The sequence below is a fragment of the Gymnoscopelus microlampas genome, assembly GCF_963454915.1.
Source record: "Gymnoscopelus microlampas genome assembly, chromosome: 15".
Classification (NCBI taxonomy): Eukaryota; Metazoa; Chordata; class Actinopteri; order Myctophiformes; family Myctophidae; genus Gymnoscopelus; species Gymnoscopelus microlampas.
In genome coordinates, this window is record NC_139952.1 from 39,922,735 (window position 1) to 39,943,426 (window position 20,692).

The 20,692-nt window shown below is 43.5% G+C and overlaps 3 protein-coding genes across 5 annotated transcripts in view; 1 reads left to right on the forward strand and 2 right to left on the reverse strand.

Moving 5' to 3' along the window:
• hycc1 (hyccin PI4KA lipid kinase complex subunit 1) overlaps window positions 1–13,319 on the reverse strand; it is a 39,765-nt gene extending 26,446 nt beyond the window's left edge. For 2 of the 3 annotated variants that reach the window (XR_014602386.1, XM_084080025.1), the window contains exon 1: window positions 13,155–13,319. The gene's annotated coding sequence lies outside the window, so the exon portion shown is untranslated. Of the gene's footprint in view, window positions 1–7,575; window positions 7,708–13,154 lie in introns of those variants that run through there. The other variant, XR_014602387.1, reaches the window with a different exon arrangement.
• Window positions 1–20,692, forward strand: part of klhl7 (kelch-like family member 7) — a 399,517-nt gene that overhangs the window by 366,693 nt on the left and 12,132 nt on the right. The gene's annotated exons all lie outside the window — the stretch shown is intronic.
• Window positions 15,356–20,471, reverse strand: LOC311062473 (uncharacterized protein). The gene is made up of 4 exons (XM_084081531.1): window positions 20,362–20,471; window positions 19,288–19,369; window positions 18,365–18,586; window positions 15,356–16,840 (listed from the first exon to the last, which is right to left on the reverse strand). The coding sequence occupies exons 1-4, from the start codon at window positions 20,425–20,427 to the stop codon at window positions 16,443–16,445; spliced, it is 768 nt and encodes a 255-aa protein (XP_083937657.1). The 5' UTR covers window positions 20,428–20,471; the 3' UTR covers window positions 15,356–16,442.

Below are 20,692 nucleotides of genomic sequence, written 5' to 3' on the forward strand. Positions count from 1 at the left end.
GAGTATATAAGGGTGGTCACCTGTCTAGGGGAGAATTGATAATTACCTCCCCTTTGACCTCCTGAAAGGTGAATTTTCAGGGCCGTTTTAAAGGAAGCCAGTGAGTATAGAGTACTAGTACAGTATATACGTTGTGTGTGTGTGTGCACACACACAGTTGAGATGAGAGAGTAAGTACTTGCAGACAGTGCACAAAGCCCTGACCTTAACCATAACCCCGTCAAACAGCGTTGGAAGGGACTGAATTGGAACACCAACGTGTGGTGAGGCCAGGCCTAATCACTCAACAACATGAAGTGTCTGACCTGACCTCGTTGATGCCAATCATGGGTCTTCTTGTGGTTGAATGGAAGCAAATTAGAGCAGCAATGTTCCACCTGATGAAAAGCCATCCCGGACTAGTGGAGAGTATGTTATAGTGGCAAAGGGGAAACAACTCCTGTGATTGATTGGCTAGTAGTTTCCTTCAGCCACAGACCATTAGTCAGTTTAGACACTGATGTTGGCCACAGTGGTTGCCAAATGGTGTGCTGAGGCTGGTGAGACAAGTCCAGGGATTTTGTTATTTACTGTAATACATAGACATTCTATACTTTTAAAAAATATATATATTTTAACCTCTTTCAACCCGGAATCCCTATTTTGGGCATGGCATTATAGACAAAAAGGTTCAATTCTTCTTCTTATAGATGTTTCCCCCACAATTTATTTTGTGTGAAAATAGCATATCTACAATCTCACAACCCATTGTGATGCTATGTAAATATCTCCCGTATTCTTGGATAAGAGCATGGGAGAGAAGGGGTGACAAGAGAGAAAAAGAGGAGGGGAGAATGTGTGAGAAGGAGAAGGAGATGGATGGAGACAATAAAAGAGTGAGGGAAATAAGGGGAAAAGAAAAGGGAATGAGTGAGAGACAGTGTGAGATCAAGGGATGCTGAGATCAAGGGACACAGAAAAAGAGAGAGAGAGAGAGAGAGAGAGAGAAAGAGCCATGGATATTGGCTGCTCCTCTGTCTTTTAGCAGATCTGGGGTCAGCTTCAGGGACTGTATCCTGACCTTCCCCTTACAAGGTGGCGGCTAAACCCAGACCAGTTCATTATTCGTCTCCTCTGATAGATTACCGGTATGTGCTTGTTTCTGGACCAACAGTCTGTTTACTCACTGTGTGCGTGTGCGTGTGCGTGCGTGCGTGCGTGCGTGCGTGCGTGCGTGCGTGCGTGCGTGCGTGCCTAAATACAGAAAATCGCCATGTTTGGTCAAACAGTGACCGGCTGCTGGGACATGCATGAGTGTGTTTGTGTGACAGAGTAAGAGAGACAAAGAAAGAGAGAAGGAAGGAAATGGCCTCATAATATGACCTCCGGCTCTTTAGAAAACAGAAAATACATTCTCAGGTGGGTTTCCATATTGCCAATTTCAGCCAATCAAGAGAGATATATCTGCTTAAATTTTATAGTGTTCCCGTTCCAATTTTGCCTGCTTACTTGTTTGTGTCATTTACTGTATGTGTCCGGGAAGCTCAGTCGGTAAAGCACTCACCTTTGGGTCGCAAGGTTCTGTTTTCGATCCAATGTACCGGCGAAAGAGCCAGCATGAGTAGCAAAGCTTGGGTAACTAAGTTGTTAAGTACTGGGAGCTGACGGTAGGCGTTACGCTCCACCTCAACAATCCATCTCCCAGGGGTCTAGCACATTGGAAAGGGGATAGACACCCTTGCTCTCGGTCGATACCAACAATACGCCACTCTGACATGCTTACTTTGTGTTTCCTAAAGAGCTGGAGAGACAGTTACTGAAAAAACACTCTATATAGCTATCTATCTCTATCAGAATATAGAGCAATATAACACTTAAAAGTATCTTACACAAAACAAATATCACTTAATGCACCTTCAATTTATCGCCTATTCAGAACCACTGTACTCTCACACACACACACACACACACACACACACACAAACACACGCCCCTAAGTAAATCCATTCATCCTTCCACTCCTGAACAGAGCTTTAGCTCAGACATTGTTTTCACGTTGGGATTTAAGTTCATTATTCTTGTAGGGAGTCAAAGCATCTTGGGGAGTCATGGGAACGGACTAGATTAAGAGATTAGACCCTCAGGGGTCTATACCAGGTCTGCTCTGCTCCTTCTTTCCCCTTGTAACACCAACTCCTTTTGGCAAAAAAATAAATAAATGCCAATCTACAAGCTCGTAACACGTTGTGAGCTTGTAGATCTGCTATTTTGTCTGCATGATCACCTAAATAACTCTGGTTCCTCAATGTTGGATCTGGTTCCTCCGATTCCGGATCCCAACCCCCACTCCTCTTCCCACCCGTCTTGTCGTCTCCCAGCACATGAACGTACCTCACGTTAGGACCACAATGGAAACAAGTCCCCAGAATGTTTTTGTGTTATCCTTTTAGCTTTAAGGTCTTACTGTACCACGTGCCGTACATTTCTGACAAATAAAGTATTCAATCAAAAAAGAAAAAAAACTGTCTTTCACATGTCCACAATTCGTGCCCGTTCACACACATGGCACATTCGCTATACCCCCGTGCCAATCTTCAGCCCCCGCAACTCCCACCCACCCACACGTGTGTGTGTGTGTGTGCAAGCCCCTGGCAAGGCAGGTGGGTATTTATAGACTGTAATGTTAGCTGTGATTTGCGGCAAAATGTAGCAACGTTTGCTGCAGACTGTGTGTGTGCGCGTGTGTTGATGGCTGTGCGTAGATGGCTGATGGCAGACTGTGATTAAGGGTGTGGATGAGTGGATGAGTCAGTTTTGTGAGGAGGAGGAGGAAGAAGGGGTTCTTGTGCTCCTACACAGCCTCTTCTCCAACCCGTCTCCTTGTTCCTCACAGACACAGCCATCTGGGACAACCAAAGTGCAACTGAATAGGCCTCGTGCAAATGAAGGCCAGGCCAACGTTGGGCCTAAAGTCGAAGCCGACTTGAGTTGTGCTGGGACAGTATAGCCGAAAACAGCCGATCTACAAGCTCTGAACACGTCACCCTGCGGTGCGTCGTGATCGGCTATTTTTGGGAGTGCGACACTGGTGCACAACTAGGTAAATGAGGGGGTTTTCCGAGACACAGCGTGGCAGACTAGAGCTGTCTATTCTCTCCAAATCCAAATCTATTAAAATCATAAAGATTCAAACAACATTCCGAGCTTCTTTTCCTCTGAGTCACGAGCATGAAATTATACTTGACGATTAATTGTCATACAAATAATTGTGTGGATTTTAGACTTTGTAAACAAAAGTTGCATATGTGACAAAAACGGCAATACACAAATAAATGACAATTACAATAAATATTGTATTATGGCCAAAATACGCCATATTTAATATTGTATACTCAAAATGTGGTAGAAAATTGTGAAAATAGCAGATCAACAAGCTCACAACACGTCGCGTTGTGAGCTTGTAGATCTGCCATTTCCACTATTTTTAGAAGATATTTCAAAATGTATGAACCTTTCTCAACATGGAAACAATTATGACGATTGTGTAAAATAATTGCGATTAAGCATTTATTAACTGTGACAGGCCTAGGAACCTGTGCACCTCCAGAGATGTCCTGACTCTTCAAACTAAACTTAGGTGCAGCATCATGATGGTGTTGTTCAGCATCAGACAGGACACAAGGCCACGCCATACATCATTTAATTAAATAATTATATTGGCAAATAATTGTCCCACATCAAATATTTATTGGCAGTGCTCTACAGAATAACACTTAGTCGATATGGCATTATGAGTAGAGCTCCAGGCTTCCTCCACTGGGGAAAGGCTAGCACATGCCAGCCAGCCATTAAAATAGATATTAATTAACATTTGTTTTAACGACATAGGACTGGTAGTAAAGTCCAATGAAATCACATTAATTAGTGTGGTTGCCCCTAGGGGCAACACAGTATAGTACTTGTTAATTAAAATACTAATTTGTGATCAGCAATGATGAATTTTCCATTTTAAAGTATGATTTAAGCATTTTTGTATGCCTCATTTGCGTAAAGTTGAATCCAAATTCTGATTAAACTTAGTATCACAGTTTTACAGGAGTAAAACATTGTGTGAAAATCTGTCGTACAAGCTCCCATCGTTTGCAATTTCAAGAAGGAAAGAAAAAAAGAAAGGGCTAGGGGTAAAAGAAAGAATATAGAAAGTGAGAAACAAGGAAAACAGGTCATATTATGTCAAATATCCTAATATAATACAAGCAATATCAGTATATATAAAACCAACTTCAGGCAAATTCCAGATACGCCAGCTGACTGAAAACATTGGCGTGTCATATCCATCATGCACCGTGCACACAGTGCTCTCCATAGAAAAATCAATCAGATCCATCACCTTGACATGCATCAAAGCATCCTGTGTGTCTGTAGTATGAGATTTGTGATCATCAAGAGTGATGTGGAGTAGTGCATGAGTCTCTGTGCCAAACAATAGAGTGAAACACATGATCTCTCTGGCTCTGCTCAAGCTGCCTGAGGTGTCCGTCTCCTTTTGTGGACATAAACAGCGATTGCAGAGCAGCCGGAGCCCTGAGCACACACTGATTTATATGCTTTCATTTCATCCCAATTGTTTTCATGCCAAGGACCCCAAAATTGATTTGTATTTGGCCGCGGACCCCCATCTGAAATTGTTTTGTGCCAGGGACCACCAGAAGCAAAGATTTGAGTTAAAAATGTTCGCTTTAAAATATACATATATTCAAAGATATGCACATATTTTCAAGATATTTTAAAAATAGCAGATCTACAAGCTCATAGCGCGGCACTCAGTGCCGCGCTATAAGGACCCCGGACCTCTGGTTGAGAACCACTGATCTATAGTTACTAAAATGCTGGCCACTAGACCAACATGCAAGTACAACAAGGCTTTTCCTCTTGGTTTTGAAGTAAAACGAGGTTATATAATCACAACCTCGCACTGATAAGGTCTTGGCAAAATTACAAATACAATATCTTTTTTTTTTTTTACTGCAAAGTAACATTGTTTTCTCAGCACTACGCACTGATGAATGTACAGTCAGTGACCAGTGACCTGTAATGCTACTCACTGTAATCACTTAGCCTAATTTATGGTACAATAAGCATTCACGTAATAGCTGGTTTTAATCTGCAAGCCGCGGCTACTGGAGCCCGACAATGTGGCCGAGAACAAAACTGGAGAGTCTGGCAACTAAATTCCTTCCTCCCTTCCAGTCACCCTACACTCCGGGAGGTAGAAACTGTGTGTACACTTTAATACCCTGCATGTCATACAAGTCAGACATCACACGCCTAGTCATGAATATGAGGTGAGTGTGTGCAGGACAGGTGTAATAAACACGTGAAGAACGCCTCGTAAAAAACACAATGGCCTGATCATAAACCTGAATGGCTGAGTGACGCAAAGCTTGCTGGGGCCTCGTAACAAGGGACGACAACACAAAGCATGCTGGGGCCTCGTACGAGGGACGACAACACAACAGAAGACATTTGTGGGGAAAAAATACAGACTTAATTGTCCTGGAAGTAAGCAATTGAGGCTAATTATGTAGACAAGACACGTTTCCCATTCTGCGTCGGTCCGGACAATATCTCAGCCCTCTCTGTGTCATCTATAAACCAGCAGATAAGAGATACAATCAGACTCACAGGGTTCCAATAGCTGTGGCACATCTTGTGATGGCATGGTTATGGACCAAACATCGATATTTGGTATGCCTTGACAGGTCAACTCATATTTTAATTTTTTCTCTAAACTTCCATAATGACACAACAATTGTAGTACCTTGTTTTTACCCATCCTTATTTACTGAAATCAGAGAGTGTTAACTTTACGTGTAAAAAGGAGTGTAAAATGGATCACTCTCAGAATAAAAATATTTTTTTAATAATAACTCGATATAGTTTTCTTTGCACTCTACTTACTGTACATGGCCATTTACCCTGTCGTATGTTGACTAGCCTAGGGTTCACTTCATGCCATTTACTCTGATCTCGCACTTGCAAATCACTTTGGATAAGAGCATCGGGTAAGTGCCTAAATTGTCAATTTAAGAGCTGAAATACCAGACTCCCAATGCAGGAGTCGACAACACAGGGGTTCGATCAGAACCAGTCGGAAGAGAACATGTTGCCTCTTAATTACCTCAGGTACAATGAAGTACAATCTGAATCGAATCTAAATAGCTCCATGGTGAGCGAGCACCAGCAAAATGCCCTCAAAATAAAATTGCATGATTTTTCCGCGTGAGGACCACTCAAGACACTCAAGACCGCTCAGCAAACTGCAGAGAGAGAGAGAAAGAGGGAGAGAGAGAGAGAGAATGAGAATGAGGGAGAGTAGGAGGAATAGACTAGAGGCAGGAGAGATGCAGGAAAAAGGACAGGCAGAATGGTGAAGCAGCACTAATTGAGTAGTAATCAATGGCCTGGTGAAAATGGGGACAGTTCAGGCATGGGGGAGTAAAGGATATAATGGTGACTCATGGGAAGGCGGAGGATAACTGAGGAGTGAGACGGCGATGATTAGCGTCAATAATGGGAGAGATGACATTAGCTGTCCTGCATTCAGTCAGACCTTGAGTGAAGGATGACAGGAGGGCTGCAGACTGCCTTGAAAACATACACGTGCACGCACGCACGCACGCACGCACACACACACACACACACACACACACACACACACACACACACACACACACACACACACACACACACACACACACACACACACACACACACACACACACACACACACACACACACACACACACACACACACACACACACACACACACACACACACACACACACACACACACACACACACAGTCAGCAGCAGCCTGGCCGTGTCTGACTGAGTTTTCTCCCCATCATGAGCAGTATGCTCAAACTGCTGATGGAGCTGACTATTTACTGAGGAGGGAGTGACACAGTATTGCAGGATTGCACAACATTGAATCGAATGTATGTGTGGGTGCGTGCGGTCATCCTCATTTCACAAAACCTGTTCCTGTGAGCTAGCTACAGTAAGTCCCCCCCCCTCCAACTCACACACACGGCTGCCAGATTAATAAGCTTATCATATTTGTGTGTGTCCGCCTCTCAAAAGGGTTACTCAAACAGTTCTCCTCTTCTTATGTATATTACTAATCCTCGATTTCTATGTGAAAATGGTACAGTAAAGCACTTGAACCAAACACACATGCGCATATAAACCACACACATGACAAGTGAGCACCCTTTCTCATGTCTTCTTCGGGTAAGCAACACATGAAGTAGCCTACTTCACTTGTGTGAGATAGCCTTCACACACATGCTAGCCACCTTTCAAGCCAGCTGAAATGAATCCCAATAAAAGCACAGCATATCTCACTGAAAAGTGAGACACTCAGGCAACATCGAGGCACTCCTCCTTAACACATAGTAACAGATCCCCGGTGTCTGAATACAACTCATGACACTGCTGAGGCGTAGTCGTTCTAGGAAAGGGAAAAGAAAATAACACTCGAAGATCAAAGACCTCTATCTAGTTCTCGGAGCTGAAGTGACAGAACTTACCCGACTGTACGAGCCTGTGGCAGGTTAGCCTAGTCCAAAAAAACTGAGAACGACTTGGAGGGAGACACACACGTATACACACACACTCCTCCCTCCACAATTACCTCACATCCTATTGCACGTGTGTGCACACACACACACACACACACACACACACACACACACACACACACACACACACACACACACGCACACACACACACACACACACACACACACACCCCGAAGCAAGCCCAGACTTCTCTCTGGTGCACTTTCCTATTCAGTCAGGAAGTGAATCAGCCAATAAGAATGAAGGCTTGCCTTGGACCGGGGGATAGACAGAAAAAGGGAGCGACGTGGGAGGGAGGGTGTGAGAACCAAAGAGCTGCCCCGGCCGCTTTTTCCAGCACTGCAAGGTGTGACCTACGCACGCAAACAGATCAGCACTCACATTGTTGAGTCGAGTCCATGGGAGGACTCAAGGGGGGAATAGTACCATTCACTCGATAAGCATTAATTAAATGAACACAAAATGATCGTAAAGGTCTGGTCTGGCATGTTTACCCCATTGACTATGACTCACATGCTAGATATTACTGCCGACCACTTCCCAAAGCATAGCATACCGCCATGGTTTGTAAGTTGTGATTTTCCAGTAAGCCATAGACTGGAATCCTGGATTTAGTTCCAGTACAGCATGAAAATCAACTTGCAATTGAAACTTGTTTGGTTTGTTGTGATTTTCCAGTAAGCCACTGACTGGATTCAGTTCCTTTCAATGTAGTATGAAAGTCAACTTGCAATTGAAAGTTGCTTGAGAATAGGTAAGCCAAAACACACACATGATGACCTTGTGCGGTCAAATAGTCTGTCTGTTTGTTTTTGGGGAAAAAAGAGGAAGCAATCCATGTATGAAAAGAAATGTATAATCCTATCCTGCGCTTCACAATAAAAGTATTTGAAACAAATAGTCTACTCCCCCCCTCCCCATTTGCAGAGGCCTTTTGCCTCTGCACATGGCCTCTAACCAGAAGTCTTGGCATGTTACAAGACCTAAGATTGGACAAAACAAAACGCCCGGACAGCTGGTCCAGGCACCTAGGCTGCTAATGCAGCCTGACAGTGTGTCACAGGTTCAAATCCCGTTCCTGACGACCTTTGCTGTGTGTCACTCCCCATCTCTCTCTCCCCATATCCTGTCAGTCTACTGTATTCTATCAAATAAGGGCAGAAACAGCCAAAAACAATATCTATAAAAAAGATTGGACAAAACAAACAGTTACTTGAGTGAAATGGAAACAAACAAACAAACAAAAGGCGAGGATGGGGTGGGGTGGTGAAAGGTTATGACCGACCATAGCTGAAAAAAGCTGGCCTCTGGCAGGTCAGAACTTGGAACTGACCTCGTGACCACAGGTCCACCTGCTGTTTACGCCATGTCCTCTCTGACTGAACCCCTGCCGTGGACTCTGATCTCTCCATCTACATCTCTCTACCTCCTTTTCTCTCTTGCCTTCTGAATTTTAAGTTTTTCCATCTGTCTGACGACAAGCGTGTCTCCATCTCATTTCTTCATTCAGATCACGTCGGCCTGTGGATGTTGCCTACTGGCTCCATGGGGGGTGGGGGTCTTTTTGTAATCAACAGGTGGCTGTAAGCTGCAGCTTTGCTGCTTTTCCCCTCACAGGCGGCACTAAACAGCAACGACAGCCCATTGGCTACAAACTGTACAAAGACATCACAAGGGAGTTCTGCGGGTTGTGGTCTGCCTGGCGATGTGTGTTTGTGTGTTTGTGTGTGTGTTATCAGAGCCGTGGGCTCCTCTAAGGGAGAAAAATAGAGGGAAGCTGACAGAGAGGAATACTCTTTTAGTGGCCTCAACACCCTGCAGCCAGTGCAGTGATAGATCTCCCCTTCTCTTACTTCTGCCCTGCATCCATCTGTCCACATCCAACCCTCCATCTTTCTCTTCTGCTTTAAGCAGTGAGCCTGAAGGGACCAACTATTGACACACATGATCTCTCTGCTCTCTCCATTTGATATTATCGACTCTATCTCTCTCTGATCTTTGCAGTCAATCTAGACAGCTCTTTAGAAATCCCCTCACACCGAGTACTAGGAGGATCTCCTCACTGTTGGAATGCCAAGTCTTGTGCAGGCGAGATAATGAGCTCGTCTTTCAAGATTCTCTAAGGGATCTGAAACTAGGCTACCTCTATTGCTACCAGAGCCAAAAAACACACTTTTTGTTAGCAGTGTAGACTAGTGGAACAAAGGGTGAAAGTGTGTCGATGGGTTTCCGAGCTAAAGAGACCAGAGCGTATTCCATTATGTGGGAGGAGGACTGCAGGGCAGGGATGCCTTTATCTGTGATGCCGGATGACAGCAGCCCAGCCGCTATCTTCCTGCTCCGTGGGGCCGGCAGCCTTCACTGTCACAACGCATTATGAGACCCAGATACATTAGCAGGCAGACACCTCGCATTAACAAGCTCTCACGCACGTGCATGCATGTATGCGCGCGCACGCAATCAACAAAACAGTACTGACAAAGCTCTTCATAGTGCATCATCATTCCATTCAACAAAACCGCACAGTGAAGGTCAGTGGAGCCAGCCCCACAAGCATGGTTCGATTCGTAGAAAAAAAAGAGAAAAAAAAGAGGGGGCACATTTTCTAACCACTTAAGTGCTAACCTCGCATCACCTCACCAGACTTTCCACCGTGGAGGAAAGCCTGCTATTCGTTCTAAACTGGCCCGTGTGATCCGGGTTTAGAAAAAAAACGATCATGTTCCGGTGGTTGGTTCCGGTTGGCGTCGCATTGTTTTTGTTCCCCACATGAGAATCAATAAGTTTAGTCTTGCTAGTCGTGCTACGAGTTAGAAAATAAAAGATAAACATACCAAACTATTATTATACCAAAAGAAACAAACCCATTATACCAAACTAAACACATTTTAAACTAGGGGAAATATTTTGGAGGTGCACGGCACGCTTGGTTCTGGTCACTGGTTCCGGCCGCCTGATGACAGACCGGATCAGAAACCAGAAAATGGTATTGATTCAAGACTACTTAAGTGCTAAATACTTTGTTGTACAACAAATAGCTAAAAAAAACTGATCAAGCTCACCACAACGTGTCATGTTACTTGTAGATCTGCTATTTTTGCCATTTTGAAATAATACAAAAATCTGTGAAAATCTGTCCCAAATACGCCATGGTCAATGTGGTTAACTTAACATTCATTTTCCAATTAGATTGTTAGATTGGGATATTATCAAACATAATATCAAACATATCAGACAGTCAACATTTCACAAAACAAAATGCATGTTTCATTCAGCAGCATAACCAGGGATAAAACATATCCACACCAGTGATAAAAATGTATGACCAGGGGGGTGAGGGGGGTATCCAGGGTTGCATTGCTCATGGGACGGCCTTGCACGCCGTGCAGGAACCTATTTGACCAGGAGCACGCACAGGCACACGCATAGATTTAAAACGTCTTTAAACTCACACCTCAACAAAGTTTACAAAGGCTTCTGACTCACACCAGGTGGATTAACATAGGAATGAGCCTAGATGCATATCAATTGTCCATTGTGTGACCTGTAGTGTAGGTGTTAAGCGACGTGCGCGTCACATCATTAAAATAGAGTGCAACCACGTTCCAATTCAGCATTGCAACACTGGGTATATCAAAATCAGAGACATGGATTTTCTCTGCAGCAAATCAAACCCGGCTATCCACAACTAAGGGTGGGAGTGGGGAAGGGGTGATTAGGCAAAGAAAAGACTACGTTATTATAATAATGACTGCCACGCTGCCTGCCTGGAGCACCGCATTAGAGAAGGACATTGCAAAGCAAAACGGACCACTCTGCCCGAATGTATTCAAAGCAAGGAGTGCATTCGACTGTCTGTCACCGACTGTTCCAAGCAGACTGCCTTGGCTTGGCTTGGGGTTGGGTTGTGTGTGCAGCAGAAAGCCAAGCCAAGGGGCTGAACACCACCAGTCTGTCAGAGGAAACTCGTGCCCTTGCTTTTTGCTGAGTGGCTAAAGAGGGAAAGCCAACATCACATGATCGTTATTACAAGAATCTTAACAATGCATTACCACCAGTAGCTTGGAATGGGAAAGGAACAAGCCTGCACATACACGCACACGCACACACACACACACACGTTTGGAAATAGTACAGTGGTACGATTACGGTATACAATGACGCTAAAAAGGATAACACAAAAAGCCATGAGGGCTGGTTTCCATTGTGGTTCTATGTATTCAATTCATCAAGGACACACACATAATGTAATGAATTGCGGAATCTTATCAAGTATGCCTGAAAGATCACACACAATAGCCAGTAGATAGATGTGTGTGTGTGTGTGTGTGTGTGTGTGTGTGTGTGTGTGTGTGTGTGTGTGTGTGTGTGTGTGTGTTTGTGATCCCAGAAGTTTTCGCCAGCTCTCACATACAAACAGGAGTTGGACTATGAGCTTATTACATTTTGCAGACACAGTCCCACCCTTCCTTTCTTATCTAGCTGCTGTGGTGACACTGTGACAGTGTCATCATTCTCTTGCCACAGCAAACCAGTCTCTCAATTCAAGGGAGCTTTTATTTGCATAAGAAAAAATATGTTTTTACATTGCCTTAGAAGCAATGTCCCACCCTTCCTTTCGAATCTAGCTTGGTGACACTAGTGTCATCATTCTCTTGCCACAGCAGCAAACCAAACCAGTCTCTCTCACTGACAGCATAGTGACAGACATGTCAACTACAGCCCGGGGTGCTGCTGGTCCTTCTGGCAACTTTCACCTCTCTAGTAATGTAATGGTGAACAACAGTTCACTGGATTTGTTTACTTAACCACCATAATCCCCTGCTTTGGACACGCGCATACCACTCACACACAGCCTACACGCGCACGGTGTAGCTCAATGACTTCCCAGCCACCATCAGTGTCAATGTGATTGCTTACAGCCAGGGGTCTTCAACAGGGGGTCCGTGACTCCTAGGGGGTCCTGCAGTGTTACTACAGAGGGGCCACCAAATATTTGTGTGATAGAACTTATTGTTTTACATGAACTACTTGAACCCTAACATCCCTATTCTGGGGAGAACATTAGCCAAAAATAGCAGATTTACAAGCTTACAACGCCTTGCGCTGCAAGGCATTCGGAGCTTGTAGATCTGCTATTTTTGGCAAAGAGGTTTGTTATAGATGGAAAACAAGAGCAGACCAAGTACAGAGCCAAGGTCAAGTTTACTAAGTATTGAGGGTTTAAGCGGTTAAATGTCTGGATTGGAACATACACATGAATCCAACATGTCATCACATCAGTGACAGCGCTGTCAAACAAGTCTATGAAGCTATCTATAAAATGTATGAAAAAGTTTAATCTGCAACACAATTATATATACAATATATAGTGGTGGGGGTCCCTGCTTCATCTCTCTCTCAGCTAAGGGGTCCTTGGGCTGAAAAACGTTGAGGACCCCCGGCTTACAGCTTTAGCTAGTCGGCTAGTAGCCCCAGACAGACTAGCGTCCGAAAAGCAACTCACTAAAGTGTGTTGTTTACTCACTCGCATTCTATCTCTCCATATATGTCCGTGTTGGCGTTGCTGCTGGTGTCTCGACGGCCCCGTCCGTCCAGGTCAGTCAAATAAAAGCCGCTATCGATTATTTACTCCATAAATACGCTCAATAATTCAACAGTAGCACAAAAAAAACCTTCCATCTTCGCTGTACTTTCACCACTCAGACTATCTTGAGCTCGAGGAGTCCCCATCGCCAGAGTGGCAGCTCGTCCGAGCCAATGGCGTGACAGGGATATAATCAGACCGCCGCGCCTCCGCAGATATCCGCCAATCAGAGCGCGAGGGGTTAATAATTTCCACCAGCAGGGTACGTTGTCACTGTCACTGCTCTTTGACAGCGGTTAACCTCGCGTCACCGGCAGCGTTGCCATGCCCGCTTTTTATAAGCGACTTTTGGGCATGTTTTTATAGTATGTTGCTTGTAAAAATTGGTTCGCGTTGCAGCTTGCAGATCGGTTATTTTCAAATAGCAGACGTATATAGGATTAAAGTGCTCGTTTGGCCCAAGTTGCTTCTTTTGGGCTTGTTTTCCTAGACCTGGTTGCTTGTTTCTCTCACAAAATGTGGCAACACTGGTCACCGGTGCTTTCCGCAGCAGTACCCGTGGAAAGCTCCGGTTTTCCACCCCAAATTAACCAGTTTGATCCGGTCTAAAGCCCGCCCACTGTATCCGGTAATTTGTGCCCACTCACATAAATGCACGCGCCGTATCCGTAACTGATGTAGACCTGGAACCGGATCAGCAACCTGCAAAGTGAATTGACCCTAGAATAGACAGTGCCATCAATAATCAAATGCATCGGCTTTTGATACTTGTTTTCAATGGTTTCTTTACAGCAAATCGTCTGTAATTTTAATATGTATTGTGTTTGCTTTTTTTTGCGTCAACTTTCAATGAAAAAAAGAAAGAAATTGGACTAATATTCAACAGAAGAGGAATTTTACATTGCTACTTCGGCTGATGTAGCAAAGATGTGAGACACAGTGGTCAAGAATAAGATCAGTGGTCTACTTGTATTATGATCATATCTAGTATTAGCTGCAGAGATAATATTGTTGGTCCGTCTTAAAACTAAATCAGACAGACAGCCAGGTCATTGATCATTCTCTGCCTTTCTGTTTCAGCATGAGCATGATGACAGCCCTTTACATAATTATGAAACCAAATATTTAGATTTTTATTTTGAAATCTGCTCTTATCTATACATATATGTGTTAGCAGGGTTTGCCAACTCACTAATACTATTTCTTTTTTTTTAATATCTTTTTTAACAGTATAGATCTTTAGAAATCATACTTACTGGATGATCCGGATCCCACTGTCATAAATAATAAAGTCAGATTAGTTTTATGGTTGGCTATTAGGCTAGAGAGACACTCAATATTCCAGACTCGTCACTGACCCCAGACCACTATAAATGTCAAACCATAAAAGTCTCCTCCATTATGGCTCATATTCCTCCCCCTCAGAGGTGTAGTATATGAGTGTGTCCTTTATTAACAATTCACAAGAACTTAAGTGTTGTATGGGACAAGTATAAGAAATATTGTTTCTCAACACTGATGCCCTACCCATTATACTTATAGCAATCCTTACACTTTTGGTTTGTCACTCACAGCCAATGCATAACGTTTGAGACACTCTAAACTTTGTTCGTTGAGACAAGTTAAGATGAGGCATGTATGTAATTAGTTAAAACCAGTGTGAAAGGGAAGTAAATCATTAAAGTTAAGGAACAATTTCTGTATTCCAAGGGTTTTTAGTATGAATATATGAGGACCTGAGAATGTGAGGGTGCAACGCCCCCTAGTGTCCTATGTAGAACACATCAATTGTACATTGGCTTTGGTTCTATACAATAGTGTCACCACTGTAAAGGTTGTAACTATCGATTATTTTTTTGAGATTATTCTATCGATTGTTTTCTGATTAATCTAATAATTGAGAAGCGTTTTTTAATTATGTATTTTTTAAACAAATCAACACAAAGACACTTTTTTTAATCAGCTAAATCGATTCTGATTAACCACTTAAGGATAATTCACCCCAAAATGACTTTTTTTCTATCGATTACTCATGGATTTTTCATTTTTCATCAAATTATTGGCTTAGGAATGCGACAAAAACAAAAAAAAAAGTTTCATGGCATGTGTAATTGATAGAAAATATGTAATTTTTGGGGTGAATTATCAACAGTATTGAGCAAACATGTATATATATATTTCTTTAATCAAAATATATTCTTTTTTATAATGGATTAAATGAATTAGTTTGATTAACGGTTGCATCCCTAACTGTACATAATTTACTGACCAACACTATTTATCTCCAAAAGTAAACATCTCATTCATCTGTTAAGATATGATAAAAGTAGGAATATCAGTGCTTGTATAATACAAAGGCAACATTCATAGCATAGAGTAGTATTTGAGACAACAGCATTTTAGTGCCAGGTACAATAATGCATACCAACTTATACACGTCACTCATATTTCACATGCATGCTTGTGCTTGTGCTCACGTGTGTGTGTGTGTGTGTGTGTGTGTGTGTGTGTGTGTGTGTGTGTGTGTGTGTGTTCACTTATGAACATCAGTTTTAATCCAAAATGATACACATCCATTCTGTGAAAAAAAAAAAACTAATACTAATTAAATATTTCATAAACACAATTACTTCATCCTGTTACTGTGATAGTGCAACTATTTTGCTAATAAGCTTATAACTTCAGTGATAATCCATCATGGGTCAGTTAAGGCAGCCATCACGTCACACATCATGTTAGAGTAAAGTCATTGTAGACACTAGACAGGGTTCGATTAGCTGGGGGGTATGGGGGATATTCATGCACCTGCTTTTGATATCCCCCCTCTGGTCATTGATTTTTAAGGCCGGTGGGGATATGTTTTATCCTTGCTTCTGGTCAGACTAAATTAAATATATTATTCCTTTGGGGAAATGTACAGTAGACTGTCTGATATGTTTGATAATAAAGTAATACAAAATGTACCGTATGTTAACCACATTAACCTTGGTGTCCCTATTTTGGGCAAATATTCCAAATGTTATTTTTTTTGTTTTGTTTTTTGTTAAAGTTTTTTTTTCACAAATAGCTGATCTACAAGCTCACAACGCATCACATCACATGTTGTGAACTTGTAGATCAGTTATGTTTGCCTTTTGTCATGAGACAAGGTATATAGGGCTTAAAAAGTCTTTTCCCCCCCTTTTGTTTTTCTTTTAACAAAGTAATCGAACCCGAGTTGTAGAAACACTAGAGACTTGCTCCTGTGATCTGCGCGACCTCAGTGAGGACGTTCCCGGCACGTTGCTTGTATTCCAGAGACAGCTCCTTGGCCCTCCTCACTTCCCGCAGATTCTCCTGCAGGTTCCCGTCCAACCTCTGCTGATCCTGGTGGGTCTTCGCCGCCTCCTTCACCTGCGCCGCCGTTCGCTCCTCGCTGCGGAGCAGCCAGCCGATCAGCTCCTGGAGCTTGGTGCCCACAGAGATGGTCATCTTGGCGTCCTGGGACGCGCCCTTCAGTTCGTCCTGGGCCAGCTTCAGGAGGTGAGGGAGGGGCTCTTCCTCTCGCTCGGACGCCGATTCCAGCGGAACCACATTGAGACAGAAGTCGTAGCCCTTCAACTGCAGGGTTACCCTGTGACTACTCTCTGTAGGGAAAACAGTCAGAGAAGGTGCATTTTTATTTTACCTCTCGGAGGTAAATAAACTCTCAGGATTTTTACTGTGTAGTCAGTCAGTCAGTCAGTCAGTCAGTCAGTCAGTCAGTCAGTCAGTCAGACTCAGTCAGTCAGTCAGTCAGTCAGTCAGTCAGTCAGTCAGACAGACAGACAGACAGACAGACAGACAGACAGACAGACAGACCTCGTGTCGCCACACACCTGTGCCCATTTCCACTGATGAGTAGTCTCAGTATTTATTGGCTGCCACATGCCATTCTACTTTGCCTACTGATCAGACCAGTTTTCTGCCTGTTATGTAAGCCTAGAACCTGTGGATTTATCCACTATATTCTGGATATTTATTCTTGTTCTGACCCCTCCCTATTACCTCTACTCTTGTCCTTTTTATACCTCAGTTATTACCTTATGGTCTCACAAACCTGGACGTATCCCACAGATTACGCCTTTAGCTAGCGGCCCTAGGCCTTCCAACTCCATGCCTTGCAGCCTGCTCCCCACTCAAACCCGGCTGCCACTCATCCTGAGTTGAATAAGTGAATAAACTGATTTGTTTTACTTCTGCCTCTGTGTGCCTGCGTTTGAGTCCTATCCTATCTGTTTAGGGTCCTGACTAGTCTTGCGTGGCCTGACTGTTGCCTCCCACAATTTTCAAATGTTTTCGGTGATACAGTCTGGGACTCGGAAGCTCTGATCATGATTAAAATATAAACCGGATGTGAAGCCTCCTCCCCACTTCCGTTTCGTCTTTACAGTCGCGCAAACTTATCCTAATATAAATCAAAATCATGCCAGTTTCCTCTCTCGGATTTCGGGAGGTGTAGTTCCAGACTCTATATAGCATTCAGAGATAGTGGAATAGGGTAACCGTCTTCCATCCCGACATCTCGCCACTCCGACTAGTGGCTTCCGCGTGCGGTTAGGGTTAGGGTGAGGGTTAGGTATAGGGTTCGTTAACGTCGGAAAGGCGACATGTCGGAAAGGCGCCATGTAACCGTGGAATAGTTGTCTGGCCAGTGGCTACGCGAGACTAGGTCCTGACAGACAGACAGACAGACAGACAGACAGACAGACAGACAGACAGACAGACAGACAGACTAGATACCTGGATCCGATCGAAAGATCGTCAGATACAGTAGATAGTGCACATCTCTGCATTGCCTGCAGGGAAACTACAGTATAGAGCATAGCAGTGGTGGCCATTTTGTGGTTCCACAGGTAGAAAGCCCATTAATATTTCCCATAGAGATTTCCGAAAAATACTTATATTAATTATGTTAAGCCTGAACAAAGCCACCCAGGCTCCTGGTGAATCACTGCAAAAAAGGAAAAGTTACAGTTGTAACTGTGAGTATGTGCATGTGTGTGTGTGTGTGTGTGTGTGTGTGTGTGTGTGTGTGTGTGTGTGTGTGTGTGTGTGTGTGTGTGTGTGTGTGTGTGTGTGTGTGTGTGTGTGTGTGTGTGTGTGTGTGTGTGTGTGTCTGCACCACTCACGGTGTTCTTCTCTCATATTCCTCACGCATTCGGTCAGGGACAGTGTGTTGTCGCGGTGACAGCCGTACAGCTGCCGCAGGTTGGTGATGTGTCGCACCATGGACTCGTATCGCCCCTGCTGCTCGTTGAAGGTCTCGGCCATGTCGGAGAACCTGTGGTCCAGCTCTGACACGCACACCAGCCTCATCACCAGCCTGCCGCTGCGACTCGCCGTCTGAGTGTCTGTGCACGCACACACACACACACACACACACACACACACACACACACACACACACACACACACACACACACACACACACACACACACACACACACACACACACACACACACACACACACACACACACACACACAGGTTATTATAGTTAACTAAAAGTTACATGAGAACAAAAACTAGATGTGAAAAAACATCTTAATTAACTGAAATAGAAAAGAGAGGCTTTATTAAAAAAGATATATATAACTAATTGAAATTGTAGTATGTGCTTACAAAACTAACTAACATTTTCAAAAACTGATAAAACACCAGATTACATTTCAAGCCGGGAAGGCTTCTGTGTCATTTGAGTTGTTGCTATTATATACTATATAGTAACATTTTCTTTTTTTTTAAATAAAACTTAGGTCAAGATTTAGAAGGCGTTTTAGAATCGGCCTCAGGTCTAAATGGGTTAAAGCAGCTATATGCAGTTTCATAATAGGGGGGGGGGGGCACGGCCTGGGGCTATGGCTACTTGGGGTCCTTGGCATGGCAAGGTTTGGGGACCCCTGGTCTAAATTAATACACAACCGCCATAAATACAGTTTTAACACTCACCCACTCACTTTGAGTGAGGTTGAGAATTACTGAGTTGCACACAGCTGCACCTGTTAGCTAAATGCCTCAGAGGTTGATGGAAATGAAAGACCATCTACTGTACCAGAGTGTGCTGCTGGCCGGGTTCTCCTGGCTGATTCAGGTTGGTTTGACCCTGAGGGGTCCGGATGCAGCAGAGGCTGCCTCTGAAATGACATGGGTGTTGAATACATCATCTTATTGTCTGTCCTCCTGACACATTTCAGAGGTATACACAGCAAAATCATCAGCGCTAACTTATCCATAGTTATACTCGGAGTGTATAAACAGTTCAAAAGTTATACTTTTGTCACGTGGTGAAACCACATTTCTAGCTACCTAGACGAGGCAGTCGGTTATTGTGCAAATGAGCTTCAGGCAGTACTAGCTACTTGTCAACCAGTAGGTATCCTCCTAGCAGTGGTTCTCAACCTTTTCAGGCCATGACCTCTCAAAATAATCATATTTGAACTGGGGACCCCGACCTGACAAGCACTTGGGAATAGGAGTTGAGGCATTACATTTAGTTTGACTTGGTTCCACAGATAAATATTGTGAAAATAGCCAGTCTACAAGCTTACAACGCCTCGCCAAATGTTCTATTTTTTTGCCTCTTTCTTATATTATTTGACAATTTGGCCAATGTTTGACCAGTTTTTATAGTATAGTTTGCTGGTTACTTTTGATATTGTTTAGTTATTAAAAAGGTCTTAAAAGTCCTTAAATTGTAACTTTACTGTCATCTGGGGACCCTCCCAAAATCATGTGGGGACCCCCTGGTGGTGGTCCCGAGTCCAGACCCACAGGTTGAGAACCACTGTCAGACCTACCTAACACCAGGGTCTACATTTCTGAATGGACGATTAGAGAGACCACCTCCAACCACTGCAGAATCACCAGAATGTACTAGTTAGTTATATTGTTTAACATACTCTAACGTACTGATTGTTCAAAAATAACATTGTATCCATAAAAATAAGTTCCAGATAGCAGTTTCGTTTTTGTGATGCACCACCTGCACGTTATTGCTAAAGTCACTGTAACAACTCGCGGTCACATGAACACAAGTTCATCTACAGTTGAACAGGTGCTACACCTAATAACACCGTAACCAAGCAAACAAATAGTTCACAAAATAATTCTAAATACAAACACAAACCTCGTCATCCGCGGTGTTTTCATCAGCAGGGAAACAGCAGCAGCAGAAGAGAGAAACAAGAGACATGTTTCATGCTCTGATTGTTTCTGGGTGACCCGCATTCCTCAATCCTCACGATGTCATGACGTCACGGTCATGAGACTTGTGTGAAACCTTTTTATTGTTTTCTTCCTGGTTCAATTCAAGCTGGTTTATTGTCCAAGGAAAAAAACATGCAATATAGAGCCACCTGTAGACAGGTGAGCTGCAATGAGGAGAGCTGCCTGTTGGTGTCGCTATATTATTTATTGTATTAACCACTTTTAACCTGGGTGACAATCATTACCCTATT

Coding starts and splice junctions, on each gene's coding strand:
- LOC311062473 (XM_084081531.1), bottom strand. CDS start 20,427: ATGTCTCTTGTTTCTCTCTTCTGCTGCTGCTGTTTCCCTGCTGATGAA. Junction 18,587..19,287: donor CCGGCCAGCAGCACACTCTG/GTACAGTAGATG, acceptor GTGCGTGCACAG/ACACTCAGACGGCGAGTCGC. Junction 16,841..18,364: donor GAATATGAGAGAAGAACACC/GTGAGTGGTGCA, acceptor TTTTCCCTACAG/AGAGTAGTCACAGGGTAACC.